We start from the raw sequence: 20939 nt of genomic DNA on the forward strand, positions 1-20939 counted from the left end.
ACCTGGATAATGAATTTGTTTAATGTTACTTGTCGTCCATGCATTGATGCTTCATGTAACAGAGACCAATCTGACACAAAATCTGCAGGAAAAGAAAGAAACTCTGTAACATACCTTATAGAATATCTCTGTTACTTTGTGATTAAATATGACAACAAATTACCTAAAGGAGTTTTTCCATCCTTTAAGTTATACAGGATAAAAGGTAACAAGCAGATCAGTGGGGTCCGACTGCTGGGACCCTCCGCCAATCCTTAGAACGTGGACATAATTGTCCCTGGAATGAATGGTCGGATCACTCCCGTTATACATATTCACGGCCATCTGACGGATTCCCTGATTTGTCAGACAAAATATTAAACCCACAGATCTGGGGAACATGAGGGTGTAAAAAAAAAAAAAAAAAAAAAAAAAACATAGTAATTATAGTAAAATCTTGCTTTTTGTGGGTCCTATTTAAAGGGGTACTCCGATACTTAGACATCTTATGCCCTATCCAATGGATAGGGGATAAGATGCCTGATTGCGGGGGTCGCGCCGCTGCACAATGCACCCCGTTACAATCAGTCCTCGGAGCGTGTTCGCTCCGGGTTTGATTACTGTTGATCACGGGGCCGGAGCGTTGTGACGTCAAGGCTCCGCCCCGTGTGACGTCACGCTCTGTCCCCCCTCAATGCAAGCCTATGGGAGGGGGCATGACAGCTGTCACGCCTCCTCCCATAGGCTTGCATTGAGGGGGGCGCAGCGTGACGTCACATGGGGCAGAGCCTTGACGTCACAACGCTCTGGCCCCGTGATCAGCAGTAATCAGACCCGGAGCGAACACGCTCTGGGGACTGATTTTAACGGGGTGCAGCGTGCAATATCACGGGGGTCCCCAGTGACGGGGAAGATGTCTAAGCGCCGGAGTGCATAAAATCTGAATCTTTTTTATGTCAGCAAAACTGTCTGTGCTTGTAGATATGGATAAAAAGAAAATGAAAGGGGTTATCCAGGGAAAACGTTTTTTGTATATATCAACTGGCTCCAGAAAGTTAAACAGATTTGTAAAATACTTCTATTAAAAAATCTTAATCCTTTCAGTACTTATGAGCTTCTGAAGTTATGGTTGTTCTTTTCTGTCTAAGTCCTCTCTGATGACACGTGTCTCAGGAAACGCCCAGTTTTGAAGCAAACCTCCATAGCAAACCTCTTCTAAACTGGGCGTTTCCCGAGAGACAGGTTTCATCAGAGAGCACTTAGACAGAAAAGAACAACCTTAACTTCAGAAGCTCATAAGTACTGAAAGGATTGAGATTTTTTAATAGAAGTAATTTACAAATCTGTTTAACTTTCTTGAGCCAGTTGATATATATAAAAAAGTTTTTTCCTGGAATACCCCTTTAACACATAAAAAAAAGTGTCTGTTTAATGTCAAACATCACATAAAATTTGTACTGCTTTCAAACAATGGAAGTGCCCTTTGAGCCAGAGAAGCATTTTTACACCAATATTACACACTTGGCTGGTTGTTACTAAATGCATGAAATCCTGATCACCACATTAGCCACAAGAATGTGCACAAAAAGAGCATAAAATCCTATAAAATCACATACATTCAAACTCCAGGATGAGATTACAAAAAAATCCTGCTCATTCATGTGAATGAATTCAGTCTTACACAACTGGTGATGGTGGAGTAGACTGTCTATATAGTTTATAAGAGAGAAGAGGGGCAGAACCTCAGCAGACATTACCCACACATTAATATATAACGTACTCGTACCATGCTGCGCCATGATTAAATGAGAACATCAGAAACAGCAGAATGTGAGCACTCAGCAATTTTCATATAGACAGGGACTAAGCAAGCACAGGCAATTCATAGACCGGGAATGGTGGGGGTGCCAGAAGTCAGATCCACACGTATCCATAAAACATTGCTATAAGACAACCTCTTTAGCTCTTCTCCTCAGCCTTTTGGGTATACATACGTGCAAAAGATAAATGATGAACCTGCTGTATGTAAATGTACCCTAAAGGATGTATTCACCCGTACAGTATCCTGCGCATGTTTGTTGCTGCAGATTTGATGCTGTGTTCAGTCATTTAGTTTACCTTCAAATCTGCAGCATAACATTTGCAGCTTTAGGGTAAGCTCCCACGTGTCTATTTTCTGCTGCAGATTTGTTTCAGCAGATTGGGCTGCCCATTGAAGTCAATGGGCAGCAAAATCTGCAGCAGAAAATACACACTTGCGAACATACCCTTAAGGGTACGTTCCCGCTTGGTGCATACGCAGCGTATTTCCCGTATCCTTCATTCCTAATACACTGCGTATCCCTCGCTCACCATACACACAAGGCTTTCCGGCGGCAGCCCTATGCGTGTCGAGAGTTTTTGAGGCGGAGCCACGCGTCACAGTCACGCTGGCAAATGGCTCCTCCTCCAAAACTCACTACACATATAGGGCTGCCGCCGGAAAGCCTTGTGTGTATGGTGAGCGAGGGATACGCAGCATATTTCCTGCTGCTGCTGCAGATTTTGCGCAGCGGGAAATACACTGCATATGCGCCAGGTGGGAACGTACCCTCAATCTGCAGCAACAAATATGCACAGGATACTTTACATGCGAATATAACCTAAGGGTCTGTTCACGCGAGATTTTGTGCGGCTTCTACTAACTTTAATGGGTAGAATTAGTGGCAGAATAGTGGATTTTCCACTGACCTATTAAAGTCAATGGTAGAAAAATAGAACAGACCCTAAAGCTGAATCCTGGATTATAAAATCATGTAAATTCAATATCATTACTCACATCACTCGAAGATAAGAAAAAGAAAGATTGCGGAGCAGCTCACCAGGTCCTAGTACTTGAAGTGTCGGATGTCACATTGCGGTCAGGCACATCACGGTCAGGCAGAAGGAGGACGGGGAGGCTGTGATGGTATCGGGGGAATCAGACGTCAGGGCCACAGCCGTATCGCACCGTTCGGTGCGATACGGCTGTGGCCCTGACGTCTGATTCCCCCGATACCATCACAGTCTCCCAGTCCTCCTTCTGCCTGACCATGATGTGTAGCACCACCCACAGTGAGCCTACTTTGGCAGTCAGCAGACACAGTATACAGACAGTGGAAATTTTAGGATGATATAGCAGTGCCGGATTTTATTTTTCTTTTGTGGCTATATATCAATATCATTACTGTTTGTCTCACAGGGCATGTTATTGGTTTCTATCTCCTGGTTATGTAATGTCCCCCAGGGCTGGACTGCCAATCTGTCTTATCTTGCAAATATCAGATGGGCTAAATCGTGCTCTGGGTCGCTTTCCTCTGCTCCCCAACACAGCTGCTGCCAACACAGAATGCCCTGATGCCAGACAGCTTTGGGACATTCTGTGTGCTGCTCTCTCCGGTGTAGAGGATCACATAGCTCTAAGCTCTCTATTCCTCCACCCTGTGTTGTGGGCACTGTCGTGCACCATTCAGGACATCTGCAACCTCAAGTAGCAGTGTGGTGATGCTCACTACACCAGATCGAGTAGCAGTGTGGTGATGCTCACTACACCAGATCGAGAAGCAGTGTGGTGATGCTCACTACACCAGATTGAGTAGCAGTGTGGTGATGCTCACTACATCAGATCGAGTAGCAGTGTGGTGATGCTCACTACACCAGATCAGAGTGGGATGGAAAAGTTGAATAAGTCTAGATATTATGATAGCACTCCCTACTCTACTACCTACCAGCCTAGCTATTATGGGGGGGGGGGGCTATTTACTACCTGTCTAGATAATATGGTAGGGCTATTGGGGCTGTCATGTCCCGGTATAGAACATGGTTCTGTACAGTTGCTAAAGTCCCCTCAGGTAGAGTCCCTCAAGTCCACAGGGCTCTCCTGCAGGGTTTCCCCCTAGGTCATTATTATGATTTCTATTGTACATTGATTCTGTATGTTTATTTCAGGTGTTGTACAGTGAATATAAGCTATGTGCAAAGGTTATTAGGATATTTCAACTGTATAGGACCTTCCTAAGGTCATGTGATAGGGTCATGTGATCACCTGATACCCAGAGTTCCAGAGGCACAGGTAACCACAGGCAAACAGCTACCAATTGGTTTTAGTCCAGCCCCGATATATAAAGGGCTGTAGTCTCCACACTTGTTCTCTTTTCTTGTCCCTTCACTTTCTGGAATGGCTGACTGTAGTCAGGGTACGCCAGGATGGGTGGTTCTGTCAGCAGACGTTTAAAAGCTCGGAACGCTGTCTCTTGCTCTTCGGCTCATTCAACAGGTAGTTTCCCGTTGTAGTTCTCCTATGCCTTACCCCGTAAGAGAGCTGTGAGGGGTTCTGCAATCTGAACGAAGTGGGGAATGAATTGGCGGTAGTAGCCGGCAAATCCCAGGAAGCTCCTGACATCTTTGACCGTGCGCGGGGTAGGTCAGTTCTTGACAACTTCCACCTTTTCAGGATGGGGCTAGACTCCCTCAGCGCTGACATTATGACCCAGGTAGTGTACCTGAGGTTTAAGCAAGTGACACTATGATGGCTTGATCTTCAGCCCATGCTTGATCAGGATTTGGAAGACATCTGACAGACGACTGAGGTGTTCCTGGTAGGACTTGGAATACACAATTACATCATCCAGGTACAATAGGACACTTTAAAAATGTAGATGTCCTAGGCACCTTTCCATCAAATGCTGAAACATTGCAGGGGCATTACATAGCCCAAGCAGCATACTTTTAAACTCAAACAGTCCCATGGGTGTCACGATGGCGGTCTTCTCCCGGTCTTCCATGGCCATCGGCACTTGCCAATATCCGCTGGTTAAGGTCCCAAGGTCTGTGAGTGACTCCTCGATCCTTGGCAGAGGATAAGCATCCTCATGTGTGACATTGGTCAGTTTCCTGCAGTCGACACAGAAACGGATGGTTTCCGTCTTTTTTCTTGGCCAGGACAAGTGGCGCCACCGAGGGACTCTGACTTTCTTGGATGATGTCTGCCTCTTTCATGTCGGCCAGCATCTTCTTGACAGTATGATACATGTCTGGTGCGAATGGGCGGTGTCTTTCCTTGATAGGTGGGCTGTCGCCTGTAAGGATTCAATGTTGGATCATGGACGTATGCCCGAAATCTGTGGGGTGTTTGCTAAAAGCTTCATGGTACCTTTTGGCGACATTGATGACTCCCTTGACTTGGTCCCTTGGGTTAGCGTTGTCTCCAACTTGGAGTTGTGCCCACCAGGGCTTGGGAGGACTCGTACTGGATCCTTCAGCCATTTGGGCTGCATGCTGTCAGGCCACCATACATTCTGTTAAGATGCCCTTTGACTCTATGAGATACAACTGGGCTACTGGGGTTTATTTGGGTAACACAGTAGCAGCATCGGACACGTTGACTAACTGGACTGGATCTCTCCCGTAGGTAACGGTGACAAGGCTTCTCGCAGTTCGGACAAGAGGGTAGTCTTCTAAATGCAGAGGCTCCAGCAGGGCTTGATAGTCTCTATAGCCACCCGAAGGTATACCGCTGGATCCTGGGCTAGGCACGGGGCCAAGTTATGGACAATGGTAGCTTTACTGAGGGTAGACAGTTGGTAAAGTCTATACAGTTCAGCCAGGGCCCAAGGAGGTGACCAGTGATGCAGAGACCTTAAGGGCTTAATGGGACTTGTAGTAGGACAAGACAATTGAATGCAGACCACGCTGACTTGACAGATGACAGGGACTGACTTGACTTGACTCATAAAGCTGTGACTTTAGCTTACTTGACTTAATGGTGGCTGCAGGACTTGACTTTGAGGCCTCCAACACTCTGGAAACACACACTAGGCACGACTGCACTGGACCTCAGCTTAGCAGAAGAGCAGAGGTCAAAGAGAGAGAAGCTAGCCCCACCCAGGGCTTATATAGGGGAGACTAGCAGGGAGCCCATAGGTCAGTCTTGGGATCACCTGGTCACTGGTACCTCCTGGGTAACAATCACATGACATATCACATCGTATAACTCTTAAAGCAACATTATATTTTATAACACTTTACATGGTAAAACATATTTACAATGGGGACACTGAAGGAGGCTGCCTGACAGGACAGCAGGAGCACGGGGTAACACCTCCCATACTGGGACACCACATGTGTATACCTTTAGTTTTCTTAAAAAGCAGAAGGAGGATAACACAGATTCTACCATTGACAATAGGTGACAGTTTAGTCCCCTACTAAGTAAAAATGCAGATAAAACATGACAGCTCCCTCCTCCCCCTCTCTGCACAGTGACCTCTTTACACATCACAAATAGTGTTGCTCGCGAATATTCGCAATGCGAATTTTATTTGCGAATATCGCATATTCGTGAATTTGCGAATATTCACGAATATAGCACTATATATTCGTAATTACGAATATTCGTTTTTTTTTTTTTGTTTTTTTTTCTTCACAGTACACATCACAGTGATCATCCCTCTCTGCTTCCAGCTTGTGTGGTGTAAAGAAGGCTCTAATACTACTGTGTGAGACTGGTGCTCGAATTTTCGCATATGCGAAAATTATCATATGCAAATTTTTTCATTTGCGAATTTTCGCTTATGATAATTTTTTTATATGCTAAATTTTTCATTTGCAAATTTTCGCTTATGCAAATTGAGTATATGCTAATTTTTTTATTTGCGAAATTTCGCTTATGCTAATTTTCGCATATGCTAACTTTCGCATACGCGAATTTCGCATATGCGAAAATAAAACGCGAATATTACAAATATGCGAATTTAGCGAATATATGACGAATATTGGTCCATATATTCGCAAAATATCGCTAATTCGAATATGGCCTATGCCGCTCAACACTAATCACAAAGCATACCTAAAACTGTTAAAATATGTCAATGAGGTGTTTTATAAGATATGTGTTACGCCTAGCGCTCCGGGTCCCCGCTCCTCCCCGGAGCGCTCACGGCGTCTTTCTCCCTGCAGCTCCCCGGTCGGTCCCGCTGACCGGGAGCGCTGCTCTGTCATGGCCGTTGGGGATGCGATTCGCACAGCGGGACGCGCCCGCTCGCGAATCGCATCCCAGGTCACTTACCCGTTCCCGTCCCCTGCTGTCATGTGCTGGCGCGCGCGGCTCCGCTCTCTAGGGCGCGCGCGCGCCAGCTCCCTGAGACTTAAAGGGCCAGTGCACCAATGATTGGTGCCTGGCCCAATTAGCTTAATTGGTTCCCACCTGTTCCCTGGCTATATCTAGTCTCCTCCCTTGCACTCCCTTGCCGGATCTTGTTGCCTTAGTGCCAGTGAAAGCGTTCCTTGTGTGTTTAATAGCCTGTGTACCAGTACTTTTGCTATCTCCCCTGACTACGAACCTTGCCGCCTGCCCCCGACCTTCTGCTACGTCCGACCTTGCTACTGCCTACTCCCTTGTACCTCGCCTATCTTCAGTATCTTCAGCAGCCAGAGAGGTGAGCCGTTGCTAGTGGATACGACCTGGTCACTACCGCCGCAGCAAGACCATCCCGCTTTGCGGCGGGCTCTGGTGAAAACCTGTAGTGGCTTAGAACCGGTCCACTAGCGCGGTCCTCGCCATCCCTCTCTGGCACAGAGGATCCACTACCTGCCAGCCGGCATCGTGACAATATGTGCCCATGTCTATGTGTCTACTGTAAACTAAACCTCTGGAACTGTAGTCCACTGCTTAGCAAAAAAAATGGCTGCCCTCATAATCATATAAAGTAACTAAAGTAACAAAATACAGAAATGTGTTAAGATAAATTTAAAAGAAATAAAAGGTGATAAATATCCATTTTGTTCTTTAAGGTTTTGGATATATTAGCAGATCACTGTAGCTTATTGCATTGTAGGGTATATATAAATGTTAATGTAATGCTAATACTTGCTTACAGGGAATCTTTCATATTTTAAGGAATGTTTTCTATCCCATTGGGACATCCTCTGTTTGTGTATAGAACACTTGGTTCTATTTTGAGGGAAGTCTGTAGTAAAGAAGAAAACATCTCCAGTACACGTCTTTTAGAGATGAGCGAACTTACAGTAAATTCGATTCGTCACGAACTTCTCGACTCGGCAGTTGATGACTTTTCCTGCATAAATGAGTTCATCTTTCAGGTGCTCCGGTGGGCTGGAAAAGGTGGATACAGTCCTAGGAGACTCTTTCCTAGGTCTGTATCCACCTTTTCCAGCCCACCGGAGCACCGGAAAGCTGAACTAATTTATGCAGGAAAAGTCATCAACTGCCGAGCCGAGAAGTTCGTGAGGAATCGAATTTACTGTAAGTTCGCTCATCTCTAACGTCTTTTATGAACATCTGACTGTTCTCTAATCTTGTGAAACGTTAGATTTTTTTATTTATTGTTGCTTACTGTATTTTTCGTCCTATAGGACGCACCGGCGTATAAGACGCACCCTATTTTTAGGTGCAAAATCTAAAAAATTAAAGATTTTGAACCCAGTAGTGGTCTTCAACCTGCGGACCTCCAGATGTTGCAAAACTACAACTCCCAGCATGCCCGGACAGCCGTTGGCTGTCCGGGCATGCTGGGAGTTGTAGTTTTGCAACATTTGGAGGTCCGCAGATTGAAGACCACTGGTATAGGAGGTAATACTCACGTGTCCCCTCCGCACCGGACCCGTCACCGCTGCCCTGGATGTCGCTCCATCGCTGTTGCCGTGTCCATGTCGCTCCGGAACGTCTCTGCTGCCGGCCGGGTATCCTCGCTTTCTGTCGCCGTCATCACGTCGTTACGCACGCTGACGCACGTACGCGACAACGTGATGACGAGGAAGGATAGCGCCGGCCATACAGGGGATCCCTGAACAGAGAAGACACCGAAGAGGCAGTTAAGGTCCCCCCCGGTGTCCTGTAAGCACTAGTCCAGCTATTCAGTCGGGCTGTTCGGGACCGCCGCGGTGAAATCGCGGCGGTCCCGAACAGCCCGACTGAGCAGCCGGGTTAGTGTCACTTTCCCTTCAGACATGGTGGTCAGCTTTGATCGCCGCGTCTGAAGGGTTAATACAGGGCATCACCGTGATCAGTGATGTCCTTCAGTGATGTCCTGTATTAGCAGCGGGTCCCGGCCGTTGATGGCTGCAGGGACCACCGCAATAGGGGTGTATTCGCCGTATAAGACGCACCGACTTTTTCCCCCCAGCTTTGGGGAAGAAAAAGTGCGTCTTATACGGCGAAAAATACGGTATATTGTAACATATTCCATAGGGCTGTGCAGATATTGTCCTCAGTCCCTTTACCCAGTGGAGATCACACTGTAGAGATCGGTGACAAATTTCTGACTAACCTTAGATTTTACCTGCAAATTTGTAGCGGATTATAGCATCAGACATGTGGAATGCTGCAGAATGTACCACATGATAATGGACCAGCATGGTAATTTTCATTTCCCCATATAGGGGTAAAATCTTCAATGAATCTGCATCAAAATTCAAATGTAAGACATGCAGATTGTGCTTTGGATTTGCCTCACATTTGCTGAAGAAATCAGTGGCAAAAAATGCCACCAGATGTGGACCCTCCTAAGTAACTTATCTCAGATATACACATTCTAAAACTAATTTTGTTCGATAGAGTATAAGGATGACTTTAGGCATCATTTCTCATTTTTTGCTTTGCAATTTGGGGGGGGAGTGGCTCCCTCTGTAGCCGTGCATCCCCTCCCCTATTTCACAGGAGGTGGTTTGGATTGATAGTGAATCTAACATGCCACCCAGTCAGAGGTTGTATGCCCAGCAGAGGTGGGTTATTGTTAGGGTCCCATCCGATATGAGGCCACTTCCGCGTGGTGGATGGGGGGACACGTTTTGATCAAAAAGTGCACTAAGAGCCTCCATTTTGTTGACCAAGTGTGCTGCTGCCATTTTCTTTTTTTTTTTACATGTTTTGTACTTGCCACGGCAGCGTGCACCCGTGTATTGGGTTTAGATGCTGGCTACATTTTTGTTTTTTTGTTTTTCCTGACCTCCAGCCTGTGACCTGACCTTGTTCCTCTGCCGCCTGCCTCCTGACCTAATGCCTGTGACCTTGCTCCTTAGTCGCCTGCCTCCTGACCTAATGCCTGTGACCTTGCTCCTTAGTCGCCTGCCTCCTGACCTTGTGCCTGTGACCTGCCTACGCTCTTTTGCCGCCTGCCTTCTGACCTGTGGTTCGTCTGACTACCCTACCATCTGTGTCAAGTTCAATCTGGGCAACCTGTTTAGACGGATCGTGCCAGGGGTAGCGACCTCGGTGCTGTCTGCCGCAGCAAGTCCATCCCACTTTGCGGCGGGCTCTGGTGAAAACCAGCGGCACCTTAGACTCTGCTCCCTGGTATGATTTAGTCATAGTCCACACAGGACAGTGGATTCACTTCTCTGCCGTCACGGTAAGACCATTACTCTTTTGGTTCCCAGAAAAAAATATGTATTGTGCCCATTGAAATCTATACAGGGTTAGTCATGTAGTAAAAAGCCACAGCCATCAAACACTGTCCTTGTAAATTAAATAGGTTATTCAGGTTTTTATATTCGATCAGTGGAGGTCTAACACTGCACCCCTACTGTTTGAATAGGTCATTGCAGCTTTAAACAGCTGACGGGTGCCCTATTCACTGGGGGTACAAGGGCAGTATGAAGATAAAGACACTATCAGCCTCAGCAGTTTCTGGGGATTGGAGGATAATGAAGGTAGGGTTTTGGGTATATGTACCCACTGATGTAATACTATGTGTAAAGGAAAGGGGTACTACCAAGGGTTCAGAACAATTACAAACAAGGTCAAGCTGATCTAACAGAGGATCCCGGCCCAGGCACTTATACAGTGATAATCCTCAAAGGTCAAACTAAAGAAAATCCTTTTTGGAGATGACTTTGGATCACTTGTGGCTGAGGTGTATTTTCTTATGGGTTGATTTACAAACAACCTATTGGACCCTATTGATTTCTGTGTATAATGTTTACAAGGCAAAAATATTGTTAATTGAGATTTAAACATGGAACGTGTGTACAGTATAAGAATGTGCATTACTTTTCAGCTTAGTGCAGAGTAACCAGTTCAGACTTGTCCTGGAACAAAATGATCCGCTTTCATATGCAAAAAAGTTCAGCTCTCTAATGTATCAATCTGGACAAGAATATACCATTTTAATGGACTATATTCAGATACATGTCATATAATTGTACTAGCCCGGGCCTTGGACTACAGAGTTGCTTTGGTGGCCAGTTGTCTAACATGCATATGTCTGATATTATTTCATGTTTTTGTTTGTTTGTTTTGACTATGTTGCACAATTTCAATTTGATTTTGATATATATATCATTCTTCCAACTGTAAACTCTATAGAAACAGGAACTAGAAATGAACGAATCTGCAAAAATTTGCTCTGCTAAAGTTTCATAATTTAAAGGGGTACTCCGGTGGAAAACATTTATTTTTTAAATCAACGGGTGCCAGAAAGTTAGACAGATTTGTAAATGACTTCTATTAAAAAATATTTGTCCTTCCAGTACTTATTAGCAGCTGTATGCTACAGAGGAAATTATTTTCTTTTTGAATTTCTTTTTTGTCTTGTCCACAGTCCTCTCTGCTGACACCTGATGCTCAAGCTTACATTTGAGCAGAAATTGGCAAATCTTTCAATTTTGCGCATTTCATTCCACTACAGTGGGCCAGGCTTCGTATGCTTGGTGAAAGGAGCATGGATTCCTACAACCCTACAGAATTACTGGTTCAAATTAGGCCTAAAATCTATTACATTACATTGAAAAATATATTAAGAGCCTTGCACCTCTTAATACTGTGGTGTTCCGGTACCGTATTGCTACCGTACCTAGTGTGGTGGTCCCCAAAGTCAGAGTAACTATGCTCAGGTAGGGTCCCCCAGGTGGGACAGGCCCTAGTCGCCTCTTCTCTACTCTAATTCTATACTGTTAATACATGTACATATTTGGTAATAATGTATATTTAATATAATGTATAGTACTTATCTTGTTTAGCATTGCAGGACCTTCGGTCATGTGACTATGTTAATATCCTCTATGGTATGTTGGAGGACCTTTGGAGCTCCTTGGGTCACATGTTACCCATAATCCTCTGTAATGGTGATTGACATCAGTATTGGACCAATTAGCACTAGTCCAGCCCCTGCCCATATAAGGGAGCTGTAGCCTGCTATCAGACTAGCAGGACGGATCTGAGCAACTTGCAAATACACGCTAGGCCTGAAATCCTACTGGCCTCAGCGGAACTTAAACCGTGAGTTCTAATCTACCCCCCCGCTAAAGCGCGCGTGACTACTGGACCGCAACTAAATCCCCTAAATCCAGTGGAACTGCGCATATTATCCTAAAGACTCTAAATTGCTAAAGTCCCAACCTTTGTCAATCTCCAAAGAAAGCTTGCATGTATAGCAACTGTTCCGGTTATGAAGCTTGCATAAAATCTTCAGTTAAGTTACAACTGTTTCAGCAAACTCTGCGGTTGTGGACATTCCAATATTATTTACCTCCCTATCGCTCTTGAGAAGGGTGGCAGTAGGACAAGCATTACTGGGGAGCCCACACCCTGGCGTCACGAATAGCAAGGGTTATCAAGCACCCTTTAGTAACCACACAGCTACACTCCCCATACCCTACTCCCCCAGGCTATCACAATACATTTTGTACATCTTACTCCAGTTTAGTTGTACTTAAAGGGATAATCTCATTTGAACATTTATGAGATATCTATGTTATACAATTTGTGTAACTCCTGGTCTTATGATTCGTACACAACAATCATAAACCTCTAAGCAGGACTGGTGCAATAATTTTTGCCACCCTAGGCAAAAGCTAATTTTGCTGCCCCCTTGACACTGCCCATTGGCTCCACCCTTTGACACGCCCAACCTTACTACTGGGATGACACGCTGTAACAAACCTCCTCCTCATGCTGCTGGCTGAGCGAGTGGTTCAGATACTGGTTGTCTAACTTTCTTGAGGCAGGCAGAGCTGCGCCCCCCATCAAGAGATCTCTGTATGAGATCTCTGTAAACTGCAAAACAACCACTTTGGCAGTTTACAGCTACCTGACCACCTCTGGTAACTGCAAGTAGGTGGTGAGGTAGGTGTGGCTACTGTTCTAGGCAAAAAAAACTCAAATTACAAGGGGCACTCCCTCCGTTGACATTTGCATTTTAATAATTTTTTTGTCGTTTTTTCAGTGTAGCTTCATGAGGGATTGTTTTATGAGGGATAAGCTGGGTTATTCAAATTAATTCTATATGTTATTGCACCTTCCTCTGAAAACCATCAGTAACTTTCTTCAGTAATTTTGCTACCAGGGGCCGACTGACCGGCCCGTCCGTTCGGGCATGGTCCAAGGGCCCGGCCGGATAAAGGGCCCGCTGCTGCTGCTGGGGATCCAGGACACTTGTCCCGGATCCCCAGACAGACGAGCGCTGCCTTTCAGGTACGGCAGCTAAATTCAGCCTGTGAGCTGCAGGCTGCCGCACTCCAGTCCTAGACCCCGGCCCCAAGTCCTATCAGCTGGGGAAGGGACACCGCCACTTTAAGAGCAGCAATGCTTTCTGGGAACAGAAGTGCCGTGTTCACATCTGCTCCCTCCCTCGATGTGTCCCTGCCTCAGCTGCTGTGCTCCACCCAGTCTGCTGGGGATTCCTGGGTGAAAAGTTCAGCCTCCTCAGATGGGTCTGGAGGAGGACATAGTGGTCTGGGTGGACATATAGTTCTGAAGGAGGACTTATGGGGTCTGGGGCAGAGGGGTCTAGAGGAGGATTTATGGGTGCAGGGGACAGATGGGTCTGTAAGGGATGCAACTTGACCTCAGCAGAAAGTGAAACACAAGAGAGAGATTGTAGTACCTCCTCTTCTTGTAAAGGGGGGCTGAGCAAGGAGCCCATAGGCCAACTGTGGGTCACATGATCACCTGGCGCTCTCTGGGTAAAAAAAACATATGACTTGAACATGTGACAACCCTTATGATGTGACTAACAATCATGTGACCATATCAAAGGTCCTTTACCCTTAATATATAACTTATACACATTATGAGGGAAACACTGCAGATGAGCCCTGAGGACGTACAGGGACTCAACCAGACAGGACTGTAGGAGCATATCCCGTACTGGGACATCACAGTTATATTTAGGGGACACAGCATCTGTGAGTTATAATGATTATTGTTTTCTTACAGAGGATGGGGATCTGCAGACAAAGTGAGAAACCAATGATGTTCGTGCGTCAGACTCTGCAGAGAAAATGTTGCTGGAAGAAGACCTGGTGTCTGGACCAGATGAAGAAGAAAAGAAAACTCAACAGAGAAGACGTCTCTAGGCTCATTATATTATATTGTATAGTGTCTCTCATTTGTAAGTTCTGCAGGAATTATGGGTGACAATATACCCCAATCTGTGGCTCTGCAGCTGTTACAAAACTACAGCTCCCATCATGCCTTGGGCTCTCCAGTATAGTCTAAAATTATGGGACTTTTCAAGGTCGTACAGGCACACTGGGTGGGCACAATCCTTGGTAGTGGACACTATGTTTTGAGGGGCTTTTGTATGGTACTATTATGTACTGAGCACACAGTCTATGATACTACTATACTATGCCATGGCACACAGTATGGAGCAGAGTCTTACAGGGGGCCCTTGTTTTATTTGGTCCGGGGGCCCTGAGTGTTGTCAGTCCGCCCCTGTTTGCTACAGTAGGTCTTTTGTGGGATAGCACCAGATAGGCTTACCTTTGCTCCCTACACAAATTGGTAACCTTTGGGAGCCCATGATCTTTTGCCAGTTCACCAGCTGCTTGTACTAACCCACTGCATATTAAAAACACTCCACAAAACCTGCCATTTTGGAGAAGCTCTGACCCTGTCATTTAGCCACCACAATTTTGTCCTTTAGCTTCCTTTAGTGTGTGAAGAACATGAAGAACATATGTAGTTTGGGAATGGCTATGATTGGGGGGGGGGGGGGGGGGGGACAGGCTCCACAACACTTTTAGCTAGTGCAGCATGTGGGCCACATTACCTGCCAGCTGTGAGGGCTCCTTTAAGAAAGGTATGATCCATACAAACAGGGCTCCCATCTTGGGGAAAAAACTAGTGAACTGTATGTTAAATGTTAGGGGCAAAATGTGCAAACACCAGAAACTATCATGTATAGGTAGTGGCTGGATGGCCTAGACTTTTCTTTATGTTGATGTGAATACAAGCACATACGCTGACTTACATCATTTTCAACAAACACACTTAGCATTAGAGTAAATAAGCCCACTTAACCGACTATCCATAAAAATGTGCTGATCACTTTCTGCAGGAAAAAAACTTGCTTGTATAAGCTTTAGAAATAATAAATAATAAATAACAACAAAAAAATTAAAACAAGATGCTGTTGGTAGGTAGAATGGTTTGGACCAAAAGAAGTAGAAAGAGAAGACAAGTAATAACAAGCAGGAGAAACATTGACTATGTTTTATTAGGCACCGGTAATGGGGTATAGTTTGGTCAATGAACTATATGCTTCTGTTATTGGACATAGACCCAGTGGAGATGGGGGAGCCTTAAAGGGGTACTCTGACCCTAAACATCTTATCCTCTATCCAAAGATGTCTGATCGCGGGGGGCCAGTCGCCGGGACCTCCCGCGATCTCTGGTGCGGCACCCCAGTCATCCAGTTCACGGAGCGAACTCCCCTCTGTGCCGGATGACGTGTGACCACAGCTCTCACGCAACCCTCCATTCATGTCTATGGGAGGATGCGTGATGGCTATGTACTAGCCATCATGCCCTGTCCCATAGACATGAATGAAGGGGGGGGGGGGGGGTGACATCTTGAACACAGAAGCTCCAAGTCTCCATGTTCAGAATGCCGTGGTGTCGGCCCGAAGTTTGCGGGGGTCCCAGCGGCCAGACCTCCCGCGATCAGACATCTTATACCCTATGCTTTGAGATAGGTGTGGGTCCTAGAGTTGGGATCCACTGCTATCAGACATTTATGGCATGTCCTGTATACATGGAAATACCCCTTTAATATTATTGCAAGGGAATCCTAGAGATGTCCCCCTAGCACACGAAAGCACCGTAATCCTGGTAAGATAGAATTTTGATGTAATTGTTACAGAAATATACCATGGAAATCCTGGACCCTGTGCAAAATCTGTAAATAAATAAATCAATTAATTAATTTTAAAAAAGGCCCTCCTAGAACTATTTGCTGTATATATACATTTTTATTTTTTACATAGTTCTGTGCAGCCTCAGACACCAAGGCCCTGGGGGTGACTATTACCTCTACAGCAACCTATAGCTGGTTCTGTTATATGAATGGGACATTCTGTAGCTGTCACCATAGTTGTCACTATATTGCATTAGCTTGACCTGAAAATGTTTGGTTTTAATTCCAGTTTCCAAGTTAATGACAAACACAGATGACTCCAAAACTGAGTCCAGAGTTCCCGACTCTGACTAAAACAACAGTCATTTCTGTCACTCAGAGCTCCCGATAACCAGTAGTTTTCCTGTTGGATGAGCCAGCGCTGAATGTTTTCTGTCCCAGAGGTGTTCTGGCCCATGTACAAACCACTAAGTGAGAATCTGGCTCCGTAAACCTCATGAATGCTCTGAGCTCAATGCTCCTTTCTGATTGCTGTCATACGATTTAAAGGTGAAACAGACAAAATTGCCACAAACGAAATGTTTTTTTTATTTAAAGATATAATTGTACATAGTAATATATGTTCTGTGTTTGTCTATCTATATTTCCACATTATAAAATTAGTATTGCTATTATAGTTAGATTGGTTGCCGGGTGCATACAATTCCTATTTGGGGGTCGGTGCCATGAAGCTCCATGACTAGCTATAGGAGATACTGCATATCCCTTATTATGATTATTATTTTATATTTATATATTTATATATTATTTTATATTTATATATTTTATTGCACTTATTTAAATGTTTGTTTTTTTTTGTTTTACAATCTAGATCACATTATGTAGGATCTTGCTGTGCTTTATTGGATGTCTACTTATGAAGTGAGTTCCATAAAGGAATAAGCAGCCAAGTAGTTAAAAGGGGATGTCACGAACCTCTGACGCTCCAGTGCTGCACCCAATGCTCTAAACTAACGCTGGGTGCAACAGGGAGACATCTTATCCCCTATCCTTTGGAGTACCCCTTTAATATAGATATATAAAGATTTAAGGATTAGTTAGACCAACTAGATTATATTGGTACCCCTGGAAAGATACTGTAGATCTTATCATGTCCATCAGGGTCAAGGCCATATTAGATGGACATATATATTATAGCAAACAAGAATATCCTGCACTCACCGCTCAGCACAGAACTCAAAGCTACTATTCGGACCAGCCGGGGACCAGGACTGCAGAAATGTGTGGGCACTCAGACGTGACAGCCAGCATTTTCGCGCAAGGTGCGCTTCTTCCGGCCTCAGAAAAAGCGCACCTTGCGCGATACCACTGGCTGTCGCCTCTGAGTGCCCACACATCTCTGCAGTCCTGTTCCCCGACTGGTCCGAATAGTAGCTTTGAGTTCTGTGCTGAGCGGTGAGTGCAGGATATTCTTGTTTGCTATAATATATAAATCTATGCTAAGTGTTATCCTGACATTACGTCCTAGCACCTTCGTGGACTCATTGTTTACGTTGCGTACCTGCCTCACTACTACACACCATTCCCACCTGTATACCAATGAGAGTGCATTTACAGTGGTGCCATCCCGTCTCTTCTTACAGACACGTAGCCATATTAGATGGCCCGAGCTGACCTATAAATGAGCACCAACCTCAATGATCAACCTTTCATTTACAGAGCCTAATAAAACGATGTGCGTGGATCGCTAGATCATTCGAGTGGCACTTTGTGGCAAACAGCCACTGGCCACGTATTCTCTATTACACGGGGAGATGTGTGACTGACCCGATCAGCCGAGGAACATGATTTTTGCTAATTTCTTGGCTGACAGCTGCCCTTAAAATTGGCGAATATTCAGCTGATGATTACCTCAAGTAATAGGGTCCATAGCCACCAACTAAAAAGAATTTTGTCTCACTAAAGATAATACATTGTTTTATGCCCGGTGCAGGCCATGAGGGCTGATGCACAAGTCAGACTTTTGAACAACATATAGAAAAGCCTTACACATTGTTGTATGTATAAAGTTGTAATGACATTCCATGTTAGGATCTTGCCACCTTGAGTGGTATAATATATCAGGGAGTGTTCTATGAAATGTACCATGTAGAACTTAAAGGGGTATTCCAGGAAAAAACTTTTTTTTATATATATATCAACTGGCTCCAGAAAGTTAAACAGATTTGTAAATTACTTTTATTAAAAAATCTTAATCCTTCCAATAATTACCAGCTGAAGTTGAGTTGTTCTTTTCTGTCTGGCAACAGTGCTCTCTGCTGACATCTCTGCTTGTCTCGGGAACTGCACGTAGAAGAGGTTTGCTATGGGGATTTGCTTCTACTCTAAACAGTTCCCGAGACAGGTGTCATCGGAGAGCACTTAGACAGAAAAGAACAACTCAACTTCAGCAGCTCATAAGTACTGAAAAGATTAAGATTTTTTAGTAGAAGTCATTTACAAATCTGTTTAACTTTCTGGAGCCAGTTGATATATAAAAAAAAGTTTTTTCCTGGAATACCCCTTTAATACTATATGTTGTGGTGATATAGAGTACCATGATTCCCAAATGTTTCCCAAGCGCGTTCCTCAAGTGCCCCCAACAGGTCATGTTTTCAGGATTTCCTTAGTGTTTCACAGGGAATATAACTGTGATGATGCCTGATGAAATAACCATAATGGCAAAACCTGCATGACAGTAGGTAAAATCCCTTGGTTCAGTAGGGACTTTGCGTGTCAACACATGCACTGTACAGTGACCCCCCCGACCTACGATGGCCCCGACATACGATCATTTCAACATACGATGGTCTCTCAGAGGCCATCGCATGTTGAAGGCAGCATCAACATACGATGCTTTTGTATGTCGGGGCCATCGCATAAACGGCTATCCGGCAGCACAGACTGCTTCAGCTGCTGCCAGATAGCCGTTTACGGTGCTCCGTGTGGTCCGCTGACGATCACTCACCTGTCCTCGGGGCTCCGGCGCGTCCTCTTCGGGATCCCCTGCATCGTCGGCGCTCTCCATCGTCGTCATCACGTCGCTGCGCACGCCGTCCCGTCATCCAATAGGAGCGGCGTGCGTAGCGACGTGATGGCGGCGACGGAGAGCGAGGATGCCGGGGAAGCAGAGGCCTTGCCGGAGCGTCGGGGACAACCCGGGGACGCGGCGACAGCGATGGAAGGCTACATCCAGGGCAGCTGTGACGAGCGGTGACGGTCCGGAGCGGCGGGGACAGGTGAGTACAACTTCCTATACCAGTGGTTCCTATACCAGCCGCTGGCTGTCCGGGCATGCTGGGTGTTGTAGTTTTGCAACATCTGGAGGTCCGCAGGTTGTAGACCACTGTCCTATACTTTACATTGCACGGATCCCTCAACATACGATGGTTTCAACAAACGATGGTCCATTTGGAACGAATTACCATCGTATGTTGAGGGACCACTGTATTCTGACCTGGAAATATAATAACAGTACGCAATGGGAAAAAGGTAGATAGAGAAGCAGTACGGTCTCGTCGATTTCTATGGAATATAGACATGAATCTTCTATGGTTATGTGCATGGACCCATTCATTCCCTGTAAGTTATTGGATAGATTACCAGTTTTTCTATTCCCTTTTGTTCATTTGATGCTAATACAGACCTTTCTTATTACAACTACCAAAAAGGCAAACAACACTGTGATACGCACATTAAACTATGGATAAAAAAAATATATACATGCATCCCCATTACACAATTGTAGCAATACTTTTCCTTTTTTTTGTGCCTTTGTGTCTTTTTTTAGTGCCTTAGTACAGTGGTCTTCAACCTGCGGACCTCCAGATGTTGCAAAACTACAACTCCCAGCATGCCCGGACAGCCGTTGGCTGTCCGGGCATGCTGGGAGTTGTAGTTTTGCAACATCTGGAGGTCCGCAGGTTGAAGACCACTGCTATAGTAGATCTATTCTAAAGCAGGGCTATTACATAGTCATTGCTATCACTTTAGGTATACTCACCACTCATCACCGGGTTAGAGATGTACGTTCCTGGCGACTGACCCCCATCATCCTGAACGCGTCCAGCACCTTGAGACTCCATCCTGACTTTATAAGATCTTGGTGACACCTTGAGAGTCCAGGTTTCCCTAAGAAGATAAGTACCTGGTTACCCGAGTGACGTCGAGTTTTACATTAGTCCTGAGGGAAGCTGAGGATCATGGTTGCGTGCAGAGCCCAGTAATATCTGTGTAACCTGAGAGCAGACACTCAGCAATAAGAACATCATCCTCCTTTCAATCAGTCCCAAAAAAAACTTCATGGATATGCAGGCAGTTCACACACACAAAGCTGCATTGATGTCACATCCTTTACAAAACCACGGCCAATCATCTGGAGAATGTAACTGGCGTGGACTTTCTTTCAATGAAAAATATATCTTTGCAAAAAAAAAAAAACGTATGAGAGAAGAGGGAGGGGTGGAACACAGTAATCCAGTTAGACAACTTCAGCAAAAAAAAATAAAAAAAATAAAAACGCCCGAGGAACATAGACAGGGGGGGGGGAACATATAACAACTCTGCTTAATACAAAGAGGACACCGCCAACCTGTCAGCACCTGTACATATAGGATCACATGTTGTGTCCAGGACACTTAAGGGATTGGCAATAGGTAACCTTCAGTTTATTTATGTGTCTACCTGTTCGCTGGATATAATGAAAACACTGACCACTTCTAGCTTTTGCTGGACAACTGGGGGTCGGCCACAGCGTTTAGTTAATAACCATTTAAAATAAACCATTTATATCCAAACTTCTGATTG

General features: G+C 45.1%; 1 protein-coding gene across 1 annotated transcript in view; it reads right to left on the bottom strand.

Moving 5' to 3' along the window:
• ASB9 (ankyrin repeat and SOCS box containing 9) overlaps window positions 1–20541 on the bottom strand; it is a 40351-nt gene extending 19810 nt beyond the window's left edge. Inside the window, exons 1-2 of the mRNA XM_056559178.1 lie at window positions 20137–20541; window positions 3–82 (exon numbers count right to left, since the gene is read on the bottom strand). Coding sequence (XP_056415153.1) covers window positions 3–82; window positions 20137–20218 — 162 coding nt within the window. The 5' untranslated portion in view covers window positions 20219–20541. The remainder of the gene's footprint in view (window positions 1–2; window positions 83–20136) is intronic.
• Window positions 20542–20939: the final 398 nt, after the last annotated feature.

Source organism: Hyla sarda, chromosome 2 (genome assembly GCF_029499605.1).
Source record: "Hyla sarda isolate aHylSar1 chromosome 2, aHylSar1.hap1, whole genome shotgun sequence".
In the NCBI taxonomy this organism is placed as follows: Eukaryota; Metazoa; Chordata; class Amphibia; order Anura; family Hylidae; genus Hyla; species Hyla sarda.